This window comes from Glycine soja, chromosome 13 (genome assembly GCF_004193775.1).
Source record: "Glycine soja cultivar W05 chromosome 13, ASM419377v2, whole genome shotgun sequence".
In the NCBI taxonomy this organism is placed as follows: Eukaryota; Viridiplantae; Streptophyta; class Magnoliopsida; order Fabales; family Fabaceae; genus Glycine; species Glycine soja.
In genome coordinates, this window is record NC_041014.1 from 25,423,618 (window position 1) to 25,444,138 (window position 20,521).

Sequence of the window (20,521 nt, forward strand, 5' to 3'; positions counted from 1 at the left end):
TTTACAATGGGGTCTGCACTTTCGGAATTACTTCCTTGCACTATTCATATTATTTTCAATTACCTTTACAATGACATGAGATTGTTACATTGATGCTATTACAATAAAAAGAAGTAATTTTTCTTTCTTTTATGCAAGTTTTGAAAAACGAATCGCTCATTAACTCGATCGATGTACTATGTCATTAATTGAATCAAAGAATTGATAGTTAACCCGTATAAACCAATGTAAATTACAAAAAATTATAATAAATGCATAAATATTATTTTTCGCATCTATATACTAGTTGAGTGCAATAGGTTAGTGGTTAACCATTGTGTAGTTGAGTGCAATAGCTCGGACCGAGTTTCATACGTTAAATCCGACCTGAAGTCAATTATGTCACAAACGAGTCAAATGCATATTTGGTCCAAAGTTAAATATATATGTAGACGAGACTAGTCAATTATGATCTCGGAAGCCTTCATTGACCTTTTTGTAGCTAACAATGTTTGCATTTCCCTTGTCATCAATAAGAGTTCACCTTGTCCCTAATTCATTGTAAAACACTAAAACTCCTAATTGAAGTTGGTGTCCAACTTATGAAATGACTGTCAAAGAACAAAGTTCAGAACAAAAATTAAACAAATACGGCTATCCCTCCATAACTCTTTTCTGATAATAACTTCGCTTGAATTTCTCGCTTCTTTCGTGCCAAACATGAAAACGCAGTCATCAAATATCACTCGTTGAATTTACAAAGCTCGGCAAAACGAACTTTTATCCTGGTTCTAACCACCAAAAGAATAACAGAAACAAGAAATGAGGAATACAAAAACGAAGGAGGCTACATTTCTCCCGATTGATACAATGATAGCATGGTCTGAAGCTACAACCTCTTACGGACTACCCAAATCCCCCTGCACTGTCCCACCCTAAATTCCTAATTTCTAATTAACTCTTGCACAGTCCTAGATAATGTCATGGTCTCTAATTTCAGACCCAAATGTACTTGGACCAAAAAAAAAGACCCAAATGTACAAACAGGACGGTAGCAAAAGAATCTCATTTAGATTCTGCTCATTCTTGCATGCTTGCTTGCGTCTCCCCTCCTTTCCATATTGCTGTCAAACGTGGTGATTTTATTAGAAATCTGCAGTAAACCATTTTCTTCAATTTTTATGTACCCTACAGTAGTTCATAATAATATTAGGGCACTCAAATACAAATCAAACACAACTTCAGTATTAAACAAATTTTAAGAAGTTATCAAGAGAATGCTGAAATTAACTTTAAGCGCAAGTAAGACCTGAAAAGGGGTGAATTAATGATTAAGAACAAGGCAATAACTAAATATCGAAATGCAACAACTATCTAATCTTAGAATGTTGCACATCAACGATTTCCAATTATCACTTGAAACCTGTAGTTTGATTCTGTCACTTTCAGTGTATCTCTGGCAACATTAAAATTGATGATTAAAAACAGTCAGGAAGAAAACCATCATCTTACCATTTTATATACATCTAGCAATAGTGACCTGAACCAGAATGCATCATCTATCTACTCTTAGAATGTTGTTACATATGTGACCCCTTGTTACTGACTCCCGTTGAGGATCTGTTATCCATTTGCCATCAACGACAAATTTTATCTACAAGAAACAAATATAGTTATTAAATCATCTTGAAGTATTTATGCTTTACAAGTCAAAAGGTTAATAGAAACAAACAAGTAATAAACTATCCAACCTATTCCAACTGCTACACTACGAAACAAAAAATATAAATCCCATAATTAGAGAGAGAACCAGAAAACTAGAAAATTAATGACCGAAGGGGTATCGTTGAAGATGCACACACCTCATATACACCAGGATAAAGCCACAGCATTGTTGACCAACATCTGGAACTCCTGGATATTATTACATTGAACAACATATATCAAGATTATGATTAAGACAGGTTAACTTTCCTAATACTAATATGACATTATTATGTTGTTATTTTATCAAAGGACACAAAATGTTTATCAATAAACAATAAGTAATCAACAAGAACAGAATGATGACTTATGAATACATAATCAGTTAACAGTAACTAGTTGAACATGTTCAATCTATATAACCTTGATCCATCAAGGTCTATAGCACTTGTTGACTGTTGAAGATCCATTTCTATTCGGTGATGCCAACCATTGAAGCTACCAGCCACCTCCACAACATCACCATCACCACAGAACTCAATCTGAACCTGGAATATAATAAGGGCAAACAGAACTCTCAGCATATATGTACATTTTAATAAATAAATAAATAAAAAATCTATTTTTCATCTTTTTGGATAGAAAAGTTATGATTTCACATATTGATTACCAAACACACCATATACAGGAACAAATAGAACCAACATCTCTTCCATGTGAAAAAACACACTCCTGTCACCATGCATTCATTGAAGCTAACGACCAACATGGTGTTTGAAGTTTTTTCTTTCAGATGAAACTCAGTTTAGTAAATGGCACCAGCTTTGATTTTTTGCAAAAGTAAAACACAACTCTCTAAAGGAAGGGATCAAGTGCGCTTATGGTGCATTCATCAAGACTTGTTTCACAATAATAAGTTTAGGGAATGTTGATTTTTTTTTTTTTTGAGGTAGGGAATGTTGAATGTTTCTAATCCAATGTATGAATAATTTTAAACAATTACTCTTCAATTTCATAAACAATATTCCTATCTGAAACTGCTTAAAATTTACAAAAAAACAAAAAAAAAACACTAGGCCAAGAACGAATACATTACTGGATTAAAAGTCCACAAGAACACAGATGCAATACCTCCTTGAGTCCTGAAAGACTTTCTTCAGCAACATGTAACTCTGCATCTTTTTCAGATATAAGTTTTCTGGCTTTGCTGATTTCTGCCTCTGCCTTGGTTTGCAAGACAGACAAAGCAAGCTGAAAGCAATAATAACATGCAACTGAGTTGTATGGATTATGGAATAAGTCTCATACATCGAAGAGAGGGATGAGAGAAAGGCTACACATTCAGTTGCTTCTAGTATGCAATTACCATGTTTTGTTAACACTTCCACACTAACAAAAATATGCTGAATTTTGTCAGATTTGGGACACAAATTCGGATTGAACTACACTTAACTTTGAAGCCATTAAACTATAATAGTTTAATGTGATAGTATATTATTTCCTGATATTAAGACCAGACAGCAAGCTTTAAACAATATCAAAAAACCACCTGCAATTTCTTACAATTGAAGTGTCAAAAAATTGAGAGTCTAGGATCATTTAGAAGATCAAGCATTTTCCCATTCTGTTTCAAGTTTTAATTGCAAGAACCTTTCACACATGTTTTGACTTTAGATGATCATCATCCCTAAAAATGAGTTGCAATTAACATAAATTTCAGGAGATTCAATTGCTTTCATAACAGAAGAAAGGTTAAAGAACCTTTACAAAGTTATCTCGTGAAGGAGAACATCATATATAATTATATACAGATTAAGCAAACAGGACTTCATGGCATCATAGAATTTATTTTTGACACTTTTTCTCTCAACTGAAATAGAGTAAAATCAAATAGGGAGAGTGGGAGACATCCAAAGAGGTAATTCCTAAAAAAGAGAAAATGAACTGTACAAAACAAGTTACAGTCATATATCTTCTCCCTGATACATTTGATGTCACCTCTCAATCTTTTTGTCTCTCTCTATCACGCATTCAGCCATTCATGCACTCATATTCCTGTCTTTCTATCATCTTTACTCTTCGGTCCATCATAATGAATTTAAAAATGTTTTTTTACCTGGTGAATTAAAGGTGCCAAAGCCCAGAGAAATGTCACTTTGATGCTAACAATTAACATGGCTGAGCCCAGAAAATATATACAGGAATTGAGAATGGATTGGGTCAAACTCAACCATAAAAGCTAAAAGCTAGTTCAACAAAGGACAATTGCCCAAATAACAAGTACTTTGGCACCTAGCCAATGTAGGATCTTAGCAATATACACACACATCTTGTAGTGCCAGTTTTCAGATATTTCTCATATACCTTTTCTTTCTCAATCTGTTCCTTCAGCCGAGACAGTTCCAACTCCTTCTGATACTAAACAAAACAAAATTTGCAAATGCAAGAGGAAAAAGCATGATAAAGGTTATATTCATAAATATTTTAAACAAAAAATTAGTTAGCTTTAGCAAAATCTAAACCACAAAAGAAACTTCAAATAATTACTACCAGCATGAACTTGAGATGATTTATCTCACTTTCATTTTGCACTTTTGGAGCCTGGATAGTGAGAATAAGTAAAAAGCAAATAATTAAGGTCACAAGAAGCTGTCAATTGAGATAGAATTTCAGGATATTTACACAAAAATGACCTCAGTATCCAAGTCCTTGTTGAAATCAGTAGTTAGATCCTCATGTGGCAAGTGATCATCCCTATATATGATTTGAATGCAGAAAAAAAGGGGGGTTCAGTTCAAATGAAAACATCAATGAACTTCCCAAAGTCACAGTTGGTTACTAGCATCCATATAATACAAAATACTGACCAAAGAGACTGATCCAAATCCAATGCTCCGGATGGAACAACTTGGTTGGATGTCAATGAGTTCCCATGAGCCATGACATTATTATCTTCAGGAAGATGGGTACCTGGTGGCATATACACAACAAGTTTTTATTCAATATACTCTTTGCTTTCCTGAGGACCATCCCCATTTGAAATGCAAGAGACATGATCTAAGAATCAAACAATTAGGGGCATTGTCGAAAAGGAACAAAAGAAAGTGTTCATCAGAAGGGCTTTGACTAAAGCATAGGCACTTGTTGCCAAAGTTTCTTCTAATAATTTTTGAAGTGAAGGCAATGTAGCCCAACATGCAAGTGAAAATTTGAGCTGAGGCAATGTAGATCATCTATTTTTTTGGTCATTGTCTTCTCTTTACTCAATATGTTGAAACTCAAATCAAAAGCTACTGTTGTCAAAGGCATAGCTGTAGCCATTCATGATGATAGTTAGAATATATGAAAATATTTTCTCATATCTTAGAATGTCTTAGATTATTTTATCAGATTAGTTTTCCTATTTCTTCATTATCTCTTAGGACGGGTTAACCATATTTCATTATCTTACAATGATTAGCATAAATATGGGTTAGTGCTCTATGTTTTGTGAATATATCAAATACATCAATAGTTCAATAAATTGTAACACATCTTAGTTAATATCAATTTCGGGTTTCATTTTCTTTCATCTCTCTTCCTCCCTCTATATTTAAAACCCCATAATTTCAAAACAATACAACACTACACATTACAATTACCTTCAACTGGATCCAAATCTCCATTCTGAATAAAATTTGCAACCTTTTCCCTCAAAGACAAGTTGGCCAAAGTGTCAAGATTTGTAGAACTGCTGTCAGCTGAATGAACAATTGAATTAAGTCTGTTGTCATCAGATAAATTTTCCCTAACAGAAACTTCAGAGGTTGTGGCAACATCCTCAGCAATATCATCTTTGCTGTCATCTAGACCTTCTAATGCACCCAAGTCCTTTTGCTCCAAAGGTAAACCAACTAATGGTTCCAAATGACTAAACTCTTTGTCTTCAGTGTCAATATTGGAATCATTGAATGAAGTGTTGGAATGGCTTTCCGTCAATGACAAGGTTATCTCTCCATCCATTTTGCCTACTAAACTATCCTCAGACTCAGAATTTCCAGAAGACACTGTCTGAATAGGTAATTCACCAGAAATTTCTGTAGGCATGATGGAACTTTGGCTACCGAAGTTGGGATGAAGACCTTCCCTTGAACTATCATAATCATTATCAACAATAATCAATTCAGTTGGGTAGAAATTCCCCTCCGTTACATCGTTGAGCACTTCAGCATGATCTTCTACTTTACTAAGTCCATCCTCTACAAACAAATTAGCTGAGGCTTCTCCAGCGATGTTAGTACCTTCACCTAAACTTGAACTAGAGTCAACATACAAACTACCAGAACTACTTCCTAGAAGAAACTCTGTCGAAGATTTGACATCATTGACCAAACAGTCCACTGTCTCATTCTGACCTTTAAATTGCATTATATTATGTCATCAGTCATTATTACGAGCAACACAAAATAAGTATCTATTCATAAAGAAGAAATTTAAATGACCTGCTAAAGGATCTTCAAAACCATTTGTCGCATCCAACCTCTCATCTAAGCTAGTTTCAGCACTTAAAATATCAACGTCAGCATTCAATGAGCTTCTTGTGAGAAGCTCCTGAATTTGTTTATGCCCTCTCCTTCTGACAATGTTTGCCAAGTCATTCCTATAAGCAGAGAAACGAGTCAAAAATAAAAAGGCTATAATAAAAATAAACATAACCCCCTCCAACTACAGATAAAAATAAAATAAGAAAGGGGAAACCCTCATTTTAATCCTTGAATTTGTGAAGCATTGTTACAATAGTCCTAAAATTAGAAAAATTTCAAATAAATCCCAGAAATTGATATTTCTTTCATTTTAGTCCCTGAAATGTACAACTTATTTTTCAATATAATCGCTAATTTTATTTTATTTTTATGAAAATATAATCGCTCAAACTTACTATCCTTATAGTCCCTAATCAAGCTATCGATAAGGACTAATGTGACTAACGAATTTCAATTTCAAGGATTTATTTGACATTTTTTCTAATTCCAAGGACTACTGTTACATTGCAGTATACATGCAGGAAAAATTCATAGCATTTCAGCTAAATAAAAAAATCATATTACATCAAATTTCATGATATTGGGAAATTTAGAAGGAAAGAATTAAGCGATTGATTATTGACAATGAATTATGTTTATCCATAAGAGAGAGAATGGTTCGTAAAGAAAACGCCGAATTTGGAGGGAAAGTGAAAGGACCATCCGTGGAGCAGAAGCTCTTTGGTGGAGGGAATGTGGTCCTCCGGGAGGCCAACCGAATCGAGGAATTGGCGGATATCATTGCAGATCTCGGAGTCGCTCTTGAGCCTTCGACTTTTCCTGAATCGCGAAATGGCTGAATTAGGAAACATAGAAATTCAGTCAAATCAAGGAGAGAGAGAAAAAGTTGAGAGGGAAAACCTTGTTCTGGTTCTTGTGGTGGTGGTGGTGGTGGTGGTTTGAGAAGCCCGTACGCGGAGAAGAGAGATTTGGAAAGAGGCAGAAGGTTGAAGAAGGTGCGTTGGGGAGAGCTTGCACTGGCGACAGGGAAAGATGGTGCAGCTCGGGAAGTAGCACACCCACACACTGCCCATTTACACTTCCTTCCAGAGTAACTCTATGCCTCACCCTCACATCAACAACACATGACACTCCTTTCTTTCTTTTTTAGTACTTCATCCCTCACACAATAACAATTCTCTTATTATGTTGTTCATGTGTAATAATCTTAATTAGGATTTTTTTCTCTGTAACCATTTAGGATATTAATTTTTTAATTTGACGCTTTGTCACACTTAGAGTTTTTATTTTCTTTCCAAAAATGTAATTTAGATTTTTTTTTCCCCACAAATTCATACAAGCGTTGTTAATTGAACTACACATTAGGGGGATTTAGTAAAAGGATTTTTTTCATGCATGCAGAATCATGTTTCTTAATAATAATTAAACTCTATTTGATTGGTCATTGGAAATATTTAAATGTTTTTTTGAGAATCAAAGAATTATATGATATATTTAATATTTAACTTTTCGTGAAAATTTGTTTAAAAAATATTCCTAAAAAACTTCTTGTTAATTTTTTAAGATAAATACCAAACATGAAAAATTAAACTCTAAGATTTTTAGGAAATTAAAAGTTTCTTTCCCACCAAATGTCTCCCACTATAATCTTATGTTGTTTTATGCATATCAATATAAATTAATAAATAGATGGAAAAAATAATTTTATAAAATTAATCTTATTATTATTAATTTATTTTATAGTTTTTTTAAAAAAATATTAATCACGTAATAGATATAAGTAAAAAAAAGTAATTAGGGTCATATTAAAAATTTAAATTCACAATTATTTTAGAACGTATTTTTTAATGTGATAATAGGATGATTGTTCTGGGATGGGGAGTAAACTATTAACTAGCGCTTCATAATGCTTCATCATTTGATCCTTGAAAGGTGATGATTTCGCGTTCAATCAGGACCGTCAGCTTCTTTCTCAATGTGAGATGCGTGTCACCTGCTTTTTAATCTATTGATTGAACGTGTGTCTCATGTTAAATTTATTTTAAAATATTTTATATTTTTATCAGAAAAAATAAATACTAATTTTTTTTAGAAATATTTATTTTGATTTAAATTAAACCAAATATCTTTGTCTGCCCATAAAGAATCCCTGTGATTTATACTTAAATTAAGATTGTATTGTTAAAATATTTTTTATAAATTAGTATTAGTTAATAATTATTATACTATCTTTTAGTATCATTGGTCGACAATTTGAGATAATATAATTATTATATTTATATTAGGAATATTTTGAATGAAATTAAGACAAGATTGATCCAGATGGGTTGAGTAATCAATCATTTAATAAATAGATCATATAGATCATTTGATAGATTTCTGCTTATATGTTAAAAGTTGTATTTATATGTGTTGTTTTATAATTGTTAATTGTGTGAACCCCATTATTTTGATTCCTTTATTCCTATTCATGAAATTCAAATTAATGGCTCTAATATCTAATATGTGCTAGAACAATTCCCAGTGCCCTTTCTTTTTCTTTGAATTTCGTTGAACAAAGAATGTTGATATTTTATGTATGAAATTTGAAATTGTTTGGGATATTTTGTTCGTTGTAGTAATTGGAATAACACATCAAAATTTTGCATAATTTTGTGAACAAATTTTAGAAAATTAAAAGATTTTATTTTCTCGTGAAATTTATAGAGCTCGAAACTTTTGAATCCAATTACTCTCATATGCATAATCTTTTTTCCAAAATTGATTGAGGGCTTTTTGTAGAACAATGGATTTCAATAAAACCTATCGAAGAACACAAATTCTTGTTCACTAATTTGAGAGAATTTTGCGGAAAAAAAATAGTTCTAGGATTGTCCGCAAAAATGTGTTTCAATTTTTCTTCGACTTCTCTTCCATTTGTAAATGATTTATAAAATTGATTGAGAGTGTGTTTGGAGATAGAATTTTAATTGAGGAAAGTAATTTATTAGAGAATTTGAATTTCTGTAATTTAGAATTCATTGTTTGGATGTTTTTTTATGAAGAATTTAAAATTTTGGAATTTTAAAACAGAATTTTAAACCACTAAAAATCTGGAATTTCAATTTCCTTCTAAAATGTGAAATTTTCTTCTTACAGTCTTCTTCAAAAAGTACCATCTGAACTCCTAAAATATCGATCGGATGTGAGCATACAAAAATACGTATAGCTAACACACCAATGATATTTTTTCTTTTTTCATTCATTTTTTTCATCCTCATAATTTTAATTTTTTTTATCCAAATACAAAATTTTAAAAATAAAAGAATTTCAATTGAAGTATTTGAAATTCTTAAAATTTAAAATTTCACAGAATTTTTAATTTCTGCATCCAAACACACTCTGAAAGAATTTGTAGTTCGAAGGATTTCAAACAAAAATCATGCTTAAACATAGATTATCTTTCAAAATCAAAAAAGTAATTGTAAAATTATGATTTGTGAATCTGTTGTGCTAAACATGACGTGTTCTTCTATGTCTCCCTCTTCTCTCATCGATTTGAAAAGTTGATTGTGTGCTTTTCTTCCTCGGCTTAAGGCAAACAAAACACATCCTTACTTTTTTACTTTCATTGCCAAAACAAGGAGATCGAGTTGGATCTCTTTCGCGGGGCAAAACAACTCGTTTCAAGTATTTTCAAGCAAGGAACATGAATTTCACTTGCCTACTCACGAGTCCAATGCGTGGGCCCATATTTCAAGCCCATCTTTTGTTTCATTTGGTTGCATATATTATGTATTTAATATTTTGAGATTGTTGGTGTTTTTATCTAGAACTTATGGGCATTAGAAAATAATCATTTGATTAATCTGAAACTTAATTTGAGATTTTGAATATCGTACTTTTAGATTTTTGGACCTCAACTTTTGTGTGACAATTTCCTATTATTTTAGTAATTTTCTAGTATAGGATACCCTCTCTAGCATTGCATCACTTTTAAGAAATTAATTAGAGATCATTTTATTATTATATGGTATGCATGATAATAAAAAATTATCATTCTCTTTTGTGCATAATTTTTCTCCCTTAATTTGCACTACTATAATTCGCATATCATGGGTATAGTGATATGAATTTGTGTTAGTTATACAATTAAGCATGGTATAAATTACCAATTTTGTGATAAGCCTAATTTTCTCTTAATTTACATAATTGTAGTCTCACCTAGTGTGGGTACATTTATGTAAATTTTGTGTTGATTCGATCACATTAATAGTAATTATATCCTATCGGTATATTGTTGTTAGTGTGATTTATTGTTTCACAATGTACTTTCCTTTGCTTATGTTAATTTCTCGCTACCCTATTAGTATTAGGATCTTGGTAATATGAGTTACGGTACATTATATTGTTGTCTCTCATTTGCTTATGGACTCTTTTTTTATTGAACTTTCCTTTGAAATCATTTGCTTATGGAATAACCATATAATGTTTTACATAGGTAGTTCCTCTTAAGTTGTGGGAGAGCGAAGCCCCTTCCAAGGTGTTGGTTATTGCATGGAGATTGCTCTTGGATAGACTCCGAACATGTGATCAATTATTTGAGCAAAGTGTCCATATTCACAATTTGGAGAATTCTTGCTAGTTTTGTAAAACACAAAAGGAAACAGTCCTCCACCTTTTTCTGGATTGCCCGAAAACATCGAGCATTTGGTATGGTATTTTTAATTGGATGGGGATACATATGGTTATTCCCCAATCAATTTTACAACTATACGATCAATTTAGGTTATTTGTTAGAGGAAGGAGAAATCGTAGATGGAAACATTCGATGTGGCATGCATCATGCTAGTGTTTGTGGAATGTTAAGAACAACAGTATTTCTGGGTTGTCAATTTGAAGGATCTCATATCCTAGAAAAAATTAAAAATATTTCTTGGCAATGGTTTTTGTACAAAAGAAAGAAAAAAAAAACTCTCTGATTTTCTTTTCCACTTGGTGTAACAACCCTTTGCTTTATCTTAATACATAGTAAAAGTATTGGGCTCTTAGTACATAATACCTAACATCTCACTTATGAGTTAGGTATTTTTTTATGTAACTATACAGATGATAGTTACATAGAAGTCTTCCTAACATAGTGGAAAATTAGGATCTATTTTGCATTAAAAAATATACAACAATAATAAATAGAGAAAAATAGGTTTGTGTACCTAGGTGTGCAATCTTGAAGCAACAATTTTTTTTTCAATAGTGTGAAAATTCTACATGTTTAACACTGAGACCACCAATCTCTATTATTAACTCTTTGACGAGTAGAACTCTAAAGAACAAACCTTCTTTCTACTTTTTAGGTCTAAAACTAGACTTGAATTTTTATAGTTTGTGTCTAATACACTTTGCTACCAGGTAGATGTTTTTATCTATAATATTAAAGAATATATGGATTTGGGTCTTTTTCAAGAAAGAGATATTTTATTTAAAATAATTTCATATCTCTTTATCTTTATTTTTAAAAATAAAAACTATCTCATATCTTTTTATTTTAAAAAGCTTCTTGATATAAGGTAAAAATAATTCCCAAACAATCACACGCCTAATTACGATAACTAATCAAATGATTTGATCTTGATATATAGCAATAGAATTTTATTCTTATTTTATGAACAAATTTCACGTTTATAAAATAATACTCTTTGTTTATATTAATTATATTCTTGGTACTAGCAAAGAATATAATAATATTTATTCAATTAAATTAAATTCTCTAATTTATTTATCAAATAAATCATTTTCTTTTACAAAGATTGGAACACTCGGTTGTGTTTGATCACATAGGTTCAATACTAAATCGATAGTAAATTAATCATGATTAATTTACTAATCAAAGTAGACGGCTAACAACCCTTAACATGCAGGTAGATAGCATAAAGTAACATTTTTACCTTCAAAAACCAATAGAAGAATAATGCAACATTTCATTCGATCATTTACAACTCAAAGTTAACTCTAGAGCATAGTATTATTGTCAAAATTTAATAAGTTAATACATTATATTTAATCAATGAATGACTTAAGAAACTTTTTTCTTCTTTCAGTCAATTGGCATGACCAAGATCTTAATTCTATCATAAAACTCAAACTCATTACCTAGAGTTAATGGATTTCTTATTGATTAATCATTAATTCTACAAGTATTTGATGATATCTAATATAACAAATAACTTGTTAATTACTATGATAATCTCAGGTAAAAGGAAACTACTATATTTCTTCCAAATAACTTTCTATTGATTATTAACTATTAGGAATTCTTAATTAATTCAGTTCAATGATGACATTCACATATACATCACCTGTATAGACACTTTAATAAATGAGATCTATTAATTTTTATCCAATAAAAATCATTACATATATATTGATCTATCCAAATTATTGATGTCTTATTCACAATATTCATACGATAAAAAACAATTTAGACTAAAATTATAAATGACTTGTTTCTCATTATCATAATATCTATCATGATAACAAGTCTCTAATTTTAATCAAGGACTTGTCAAATTAACAATTTAGTAAAAAAAACAAATATGTAATAAAACAAAGAATAATTCTTTATTAAAATTGTTAACACGATGGATTGGATCGGATCTTAGACATACACATTTATCCCCGACAGCAAGTGTACTGCTTGTACTAATCTACTTTCTTTTTATATATAAAATTACACCTTTGCCTTTAAAAAAAATGTTGAGTAATGTTTAGTTTTCCTCCCTAATTTTATCAAAACTTTGAATGAGACATAAAATTTTCCTTAGGCACTCTTTGTTGGAGTTGGTCACAATTTTTTTTTTCTTTGTTATTACTTGGATAAAAGATTATCTATTATCTATTTTAAATTTTAAATTAAATAAGTGTATGTAGTGAATTGTATATTATTTTGTCATTTGTCTACATCAAATAAATCTAACATTAACACAATTTAATATTTTGATATACATTGCATTTTTTTATTACTACATTGTTAAAATCTAGACCCATTTATTATTTTCTTAAGTTGTGACAAATATGTGTCAAGTATATTTTCTCTAATCATGTCTTGGTCAAAGAAATTTTATAAGTGAACTTTCAGGTGAAAGAGAGGATGAAAGTTATAAAGAAAATACGTGAACGTTTTAGAATATTCTTATATCAAGAAGAGAATTTCAATTTCTCACATTTTAGGAGGAAATTGAAATTCCACATTTTTAGTTGTTTAAAATTCAGTTTTAAAATTTCAAAAATTTAAATTCTTCATAAAAAGCATTCAAACAATGAATTTTAGATTACAAAAATTTAAATTTTCTATTAAATTACTTTCCTAAGTTAAAATTCTCTATTCAAACGCACTTTGAGCTATTATAAAGAAAAGATTATGGAGCATAAAAGAGGAAAGAGTTTCTTAAGGGTTTGGAGGGCGGGAAGGAGTGTAGAGGAGTTGTTGCAATGGAGTTGCAGAGGTGGCGGCGGCAACAATTTGGTGAAGGGAGTGTCAGATTTAGGTCTAAAGTTTGATAGTCTTTTTGTTTTGTTTTTCTTTCTTTTTACCATTGTGTTCTTGGGGTTGAATTCTCATTTTTCTTGTTTATTTTGCTAGATCTGTTTGTTTTGTTATTGTATTATTTAAATCGTTTATAGATCTGTAATAACCTAAGCATATATATATATATATATATATATATATATATATAAAATAGAACGTAAGAAAAAGGAGCATGTTGATCATATAGAAAGTAAAGGGTAACAATCATTTTTGTTTATTATGGATAAGGACACCATCGCTAACATAATAATCTATATAAGAAATGATGACATGAATAAAAAGGAATGGTTCAAATACCATTTACTAACATAACAGAAACCATTGTAAAAATACTTTTATGAGAGGGTTTTGTTGAAAACGTAGCTTGCAATAATGATGAGTTTTGCTAGTTGGTAGTGTCTTCGCGGTGGAGGTGATACCATTGGAGGCACCACGGGATGATCCATTGAATGCGGTGGTGGAAGTGCCATCGGGGGTGCATAATAGAGAGAAGCGACGACGAGGGTTAGAGAAGGTGAGATATGTGAGAGTGTGGATCATATATGGGTCAATCTACCATAAGCCTTGTGCACGGTGGTCCACCTTAGACGTGGTCTTTATCTATTGCTGCAAAAATATCTGTATCTCGAAAAGTTTCCTTAAATCCAAAGTAAAAAAAATTATAAGTGATACTTTATTATTATTATATGAATAAAAATACCAATATTTGGTCTGAGTCATTGAGTGTGTATGAGTGAAGGTTGAAAGCCAAAAAAATAATGGCCCAGTTACAGAAAGTTCTAGCCCGTGTGGCCCAAGTGTATTCATTGAGCATTTGAGTTGCAGAAGTTCCTCGAGGTCGAGGTGCATTTTCCCTCTCTGGCTTAAGTGGATACACCCGATATACGTGGCATCAGCCTTCATGACTAACCCTTCGATAAAAGACGATATGAATACGTATCTTCCTGATACTTCTATATAAGTCACTTTTAGTCATCATAACATATCTACTAGTTTATTAATCATTAATTTTTATTAATAAATTTAATTAATCATCTTTAGTTATTTTTAATAACATTTTCTTTATTTATAAGATATGAATTCAAATTAATTTTACTTAAAAAGAATAAAACTCAATACCAATCCGACCAACCATCCAGTTTAGTGATAATTCATTTAGAATATCTTATATTTTATTTTAATATTTTAGAAGATAGAATAGAATTTAAAATACTTCTAATGTTGACTTTGGAATTTTATCTAATTTGTTTATTTAATCTTTTAAAATCACAATATTGATAGTAAATATTCAAAATTAATTGTCAATTATGTCAACTGTGTTAAAATTAATTTGTTAGTAGAAACGATTGAAACTTATTATCTCTCTCCTCCTTTTCTCTTAACTCCTAAGCTAACCTTATATAACTTCATATGGAAAAAATATCTTACAAGTTAATTTGTATTAAAGCAAACTCAAATATAATACATGCTTTTTTTTGGTTATATGTTATTGGTACGAACTATTTAATAGTTTTGTTGATGATTAATCAATATAATACATATTTATCTACTAGAAGAATAAAAATTCATATTTTAAAATAAGAGGAGAAGAAAATATAAGTTAAGTATATTTTAAGAGAGAAAAATGCAATTTAGTTTTATTTTTATTATACAAATCAGAGGACGATTTTAAGTTTTATATAGTTTGTTTAGACTTATTGTATTATATGCACTCTTAAAACATGTATTTGATTAGGTTTATAACTTATAAGCATGGCTAATATATAACTCTTTTGTAAGTTTTATTTTTAATTTAATTCAATAAAATAGACGATAAATTTTATTAAGCCAACGCTTGATTAAACATATGATTATATGATTTGAGTCGGAAGCACCACGAGTCTGGTATAAGGTAATGAGAACAAAGAGCACATAATTGGACTTCCAAGTTGACATTTGTTTTCGAAGACTTGGCCGACTCCTTGAAAAAATGTGTAGCAAACTAGCAATACATAATTGTTTTCTTAGAATTATTATTCTATATACAATTCGGGAAGCAGACTTTCTATACTTTATATACAAATTGTGAATGCAGTGACCAATTTAAACTTTGCAAGAGGGACCTATAATATAGTAGTGATGGAAACTTCTGTTATTCAATTATGAGTTTAGTAGTGAAAATTTTGATCTATAAAGGCTGTTCCCTCGTTGACTTAAGCTAATATAAATTTCTTCAAGTGAAGAAAGAGCCTTATTCAAGTGTGTGTGAGGAAATAAAAAAAAAAAGAGATGGGAAGAGCTCCTTGTTGTGACAAGGCCAATGTAAAGAAAGGGCCATGGAGTCCTGAAGAAGATGAAAAGCTAAGAGAGTACATAGAGAAAAATGGAACTGGAGGGAACTGGATTGCTCTCCCACAAAAAGCTGGTAACTTTTTCTTTCTACCCTTTTTCTCAAGTTGATTGTTTTAGTCTTTGAACTGTGAAGTTATGAAGAAATGAAGCATAAGGTTTTAAAACGGTCAGCGACTGCGATTTCGGCCAAACATTAAGATTTTTGGTGTGTTCACAAGATCACAACTGCAAACTGCAATTGTAGTTCGTATCAGTCACATTTGTCCACAGTTTCAAGTAGTGATATCATCGAACGCAATGAAATCGCAGCTGTGATTGCAATTTAAAACCTTTAATTACTCTTTTTAAGCTAATGAGAGTAATTATAATATGTTGACATGCAGGGCTCTTACCTGTTAAGCTTTTTCTTCTATCTTGTGTTCCTGATGGCTTCTGTTAATTTGTCTCAAACAGGTTTGAAAAGATGTGGGAAGAGTTGTAGACTCAGATGGCTTAATTATCTCAGACCAAACCTTAAGCATGGGGAGTTTTCTGAAGATGAAGACAGAATAATCTGCACTCTCTATGCTAGCATTGGAAGCAGGTATTCTTCATTTCACTTAATTTCCACTGTTTTCTCTAACCAATATACTTTAGATACTAAATGATGAAAGATCATGTATCTAAGAATTTGTTTTCACATCTTGGGAATTAAATTGTCAAAGTAGATATGATATTTGATACATGTACTTTTAGATCTGCTACATGTTTCTTATTTGGGAACTCATTGTGACAAGTGTAGGTGGTCAATAATAGCATCTCAGTTGCCAGGAAGGACAGACAATGATATCAAGAACTATTGGAACACCAAGCTCAAGAAAAAAATGATGGGAATGAACCCTTCAGCACTGAAGAAACCACACCAAGTTAACCTTTCACCCATGCTTCAAAACTCAACACCATCATCATCTTTCAAAAACAACCACAACTCTTATTTCCAGCCCCATTTGCCCTTCACAGGCTCTGAGTCCATTTCATATTCAAGTCTTCCGAGTGACAATTATTCCACTTTTGAGAGCCTTCAGAATTACCAAGTTAGTAGTGTCTTTATGGAAACAAGTTGCAGCTCTTCTTCAGATGGAAGCTGCAACAACAATCAGATCAATCATGTCAAGGAAGCAGAACTTGGATATGTTGGTGATGGAACTTTTGGTGACCAGATAATAGGTCGTCTAAGTTACCTCAATAGTGGGGTGGAAGATCAAGATACCCTAAAGTTGGTGCCCTCCAATGCTGGTAGGGTTAGTGGGGTGACAGATGAAGAAACTAGATTATGGGGAGAAAGTCCATTAGAGTATGGTCTAGAAGAAATTAAACAGCTAATAAGCAATAGTAGTTGCAACAACTTTATGCTTGATGACAGCAAGACTGGGGAAATGGTCATGTACTACTGATGCTGATGCTGACTTGTTAAAATCAAGAACATTTGAAGGGCATGGGTTGAAGTTAGAACAGTTTCAGATTTGATTTGGTGGACTTGGAGTGTTGTGGGGGGAAAGGTAGTGTTTTAATTGGTCCACTTACTTTTTTTACAGTACATGTTGGAAGTTTCAGTTGTATTGTATCATTTACTTGGTGCAGGTATTATTAACCCCACCATAATAACATAACCATGGTGGATGTGTCCAAAAACAAATGAATCAGAAAGGAAATGAGGAAGCCTTGTAAAGTAGAGCACCTCTGAATCCTTCTTCCACCAGGTTTAGAAAGAGGATTGCAGCAGCAATCCACTACTATTATTTAAATACTTTATTATGTAACAGTTTTGCTTCCAATCATGCACCTAAAAGCACCTTTATGGTTTTATTATTGTTTCCCCAATGTAGATCGTACACGTATCTATTTCCTCCATACAAATTTTATTTCACTTAGTTAATTTGTCAAACTATAATTGTTGAGTTATTTGTTAGTTAATGTCATGCAATTTGAGTGATTTACATGTGATTTTATATTTTTGTACAATAAATTAAAAGACTAATAACACTTATCATATATGATTGTTGTTAATCTAAGAAAATTTTGTATATAGAAAAAATGGAATACAAATTATTCTGATAAATAAATTATTTTTCCACAAATAAACGTAAAAAGATGATTAGTTTTAAATTGAAATCTCATTTTTATCATTGTACTTTAATTTTATTTTTTGTTTTTCCAAATTATATTTTAACTTTTGTTTAACTTTTATACATGAACAAAAAAAATTAAAATTTTCAAATTAAGGTTAAACCAAAATTTAAATGATGATTAGTTTTAAATTGAAAGGGTCTCTGGATAATATGTGGTCTCATCAAAAGAAGAAATTTACATACAACTCAATAATTTTTTTTCAACTCAATTTATCAAATAATTGGATGCACCATTCCGCTATTGTCGATATAAAAGACAGAATAAAAATTGTGCACCTTCGTTTTCCATTATTGTTTATTGAGATATATTTTATATTAAAAAAATAAGTTCAATATGAAATGCTTCGTATGAGCAGTGTAGGAAGAAGCACATACATGCAACACAAAAGAAAGAGAAGCAGAAAGCATTCAAGATGATTGCAAATAATTTTAAATTTACATTATTAAAGAATTTTATTGATATGATATTTTTTTCATAAAGTAATTAAGTTTATAACATTGTATAGAATTTACAAATGAATTAATGTTTTGTCTCAATCTTTGATATAATATATTTAAAAAAAAAGTGAATTTTGATTATAAATAAAACTATATATTACCATCAAGCGCATGGGTCAACTACTATAAAATTGTTCCTGCTTAATCAAAGATTCAAGTTTAAGTCCAGGGTATACAATTGTGCTAATTAATACATGAAAAAAGAATTTATCACCTATAGTAATTCTATAAGGTTTGATCAAAATTGTCTTTAGTGGAAGATACATATATATGGTCTAAAAAAAATTCATTGTGATATTAATGAGTCGATTTTCTTTCATGAAAGAAAATCAAATAAAGCTCAATTTTAGTGTTGAATTTGTGAGACCCTATCGCAATAGTCTCTGAAATTAAAAAAATATTAAATAAATTATTGGAATTTGTTAGTCACATTAATCCTTGTTGCTAGTTTTGTTCGGAATTATTTTTAATTTCATGAATATATTTGATATTTTTTCTAATTTCAGTGGCTATTATGATAATGTCTTATAAATTTAAGGACTAAAATGAGTGTTAATAACATATTCTTTATAATATATATATATATATATATATTAAAATTCATTAAAAGTTATAAAATAAAGAAATAAATTCTTAAATGAAAAGTTTGACCTACCAAATCATGTAATTTTTAATAAATCTTGATCAATAGTATATTGAAAAGTGTATTGGTAACATTTTTTCAGCAAGTAAAATTGGGTTTACTAATAAAAAAATTCATTCAACGGTTATTAAATGAGGCGAGTCCTTATCTAAATCTTTTTTAGTAGTCCTATCTAAATCAAATCTTTTGGATTGGTTTTTGAAATTAATTTATAACTGGCCCTGCAAAACAATATAATAAGAAAATCACTGGGTCGTAGCCATGCAAAACTTGCTTATAAAATGATCAATGATGGAAGAATTCAAAATTAAACTAATTCAGACAAAACAAAAAGGTCAAGTAAAGTAATCTATAGTAGACTAATTGGAAAAGGAAAAAGATTGGATTGATTTTAAATTTAAATGCAAAACTAATCTAATTTATATCAAATTGCAATCTAATATATTAAAAATCACATATACTTCAGAATTTTTATATTATTTGTATTTATTTAAGATTTTTTCCATTATATGTCAAGCTATTTTTTCTATTGATTGTGATATATATTGTAAAATTGACATAATTGAAACTATCGTTGATTAACTGACTTAAAATTACTTTAATTTAATAAAGTCTCATGTTTAATTTTTGAATAAGTAACTGTATTTTTAAAAGAATTTTCCTATTTATATAAATCTAATTCGTGCATGATTATCTCTCTCTCATAAAAGTATAATTTATATAAAAAAATTGACATAATTAAAGCATGACCATTATAGAATTTCGAATTAAGACATATTTACGAGGAAATTAAAACATGCTCTTTGTCTTGACAGAACTTCTCAACTTCATAATAATTAAGTTAGGTTGCAAGTATGCAGCATAATCCTTTGTTTGATATATTCCTCAATTATTTACGGTTAGATTATCAGTTTAAGACACACACATTATCCTCATTTAAATATTTTTAAAAGACCCTCGGGTTAGGAAACGCAAACAATATAGTCCATAAATATTTAATTGAAAGTGAGACAATAATAAACAAATCCAACGAGGAGGACAAAGATATAAAAGATAGTATTTAATTAAAGCATGCATTACGTGATGCATCTAAGAAAGAATCATTATATGG

At 30.4% G+C, this 20,521-nt stretch overlaps 2 protein-coding genes across 4 annotated transcripts; one reads left to right on the forward strand and one right to left on the reverse strand.

Moving 5' to 3' along the window:
* Window positions 1-619: 619 nt before the first annotated feature.
* LOC114382449 (protein PTST homolog 3, chloroplastic) lies at window positions 620-7,375 on the reverse strand. 3 transcript variants are annotated; one of them, XM_028341876.1, is made up of 13 exons: window positions 7,107-7,375; window positions 6,906-7,025; window positions 6,165-6,322; window positions 5,325-6,077; window positions 4,551-4,653; window positions 4,377-4,437; window positions 4,234-4,284; window positions 4,048-4,101; window positions 2,815-2,934; window positions 2,107-2,231; window positions 1,842-1,893; window positions 1,492-1,633; window positions 620-1,103 (listed from the first exon to the last, which is right to left on the reverse strand). In XM_028341876.1, the coding sequence occupies exons 1-12, from the start codon at window positions 7,277-7,279 to the stop codon at window positions 1,535-1,537; spliced, it is 1,869 nt and encodes a 622-aa protein (XP_028197677.1). In that variant the 5' UTR covers window positions 7,280-7,375; the 3' UTR covers window positions 620-1,103; window positions 1,492-1,534. The 3 variants fall into 3 exon arrangements, with proteins under 3 accessions (XP_028197677.1, XP_028197676.1, XP_028197674.1); XM_028341875.1 differs by having other exon boundaries at window positions 620-1,132; XM_028341873.1 differs by having other exon boundaries at window positions 620-1,167.
* An 8,490-nt stretch (window positions 7,376-15,865) lies between these two features.
* On the forward strand, window positions 15,866-18,016 carry LOC114381210 (transcription factor RAX2-like). Its single transcript, XM_028340411.1, has 3 exons — window positions 15,866-16,174; window positions 16,555-16,684; window positions 16,883-18,016. Exons 1-3 carry the CDS (start codon window positions 16,039-16,041, stop codon window positions 17,532-17,534), a joined length of 918 nt encoding a protein of 305 aa, XP_028196212.1. The 5' UTR covers window positions 15,866-16,038; the 3' UTR covers window positions 17,535-18,016.
* The last annotated feature ends 2,505 nt before the right edge of the window (window positions 18,017-20,521 follow it).

What these genes read in the sequence shown, in the direction of transcription:
- LOC114382449 (XM_028341876.1), bottom strand. Translation starts at nt 7,279, where the DNA reads ATGGGCAGTGTGTGGGTGTGCTACTTCCCGAGCTGCACCATCTTTCCC. An exon ending in ACAAGGACTTGGATACTGAG is followed by an intron (nt 4,285 to 4,376) that starts GTCATTTTTGTG and finishes CTCACTATCCAG; the next exon opens with GCTCCAAAAGTGCAAAATGA. An exon ending in GTCTTTCAGGACTCAAGGAG is followed by an intron (nt 2,232 to 2,814) that starts GTATTGCATCTG and finishes ATTATATTCCAG; the next exon opens with GTTCAGATTGAGTTCTGTGG.
- LOC114381210 (XM_028340411.1), top strand. Translation starts at nt 16,039, where the DNA reads ATGGGAAGAGCTCCTTGTTGTGACAAGGCCAATGTAAAGAAAGGGCCA. An exon ending in TGCTCTCCCACAAAAAGCTG is followed by an intron (nt 16,175 to 16,554) that starts GTAACTTTTTCT and finishes TGTCTCAAACAG; the next exon opens with GTTTGAAAAGATGTGGGAAG. An exon ending in TATGCTAGCATTGGAAGCAG is followed by an intron (nt 16,685 to 16,882) that starts GTATTCTTCATT and finishes TGACAAGTGTAG; the next exon opens with GTGGTCAATAATAGCATCTC.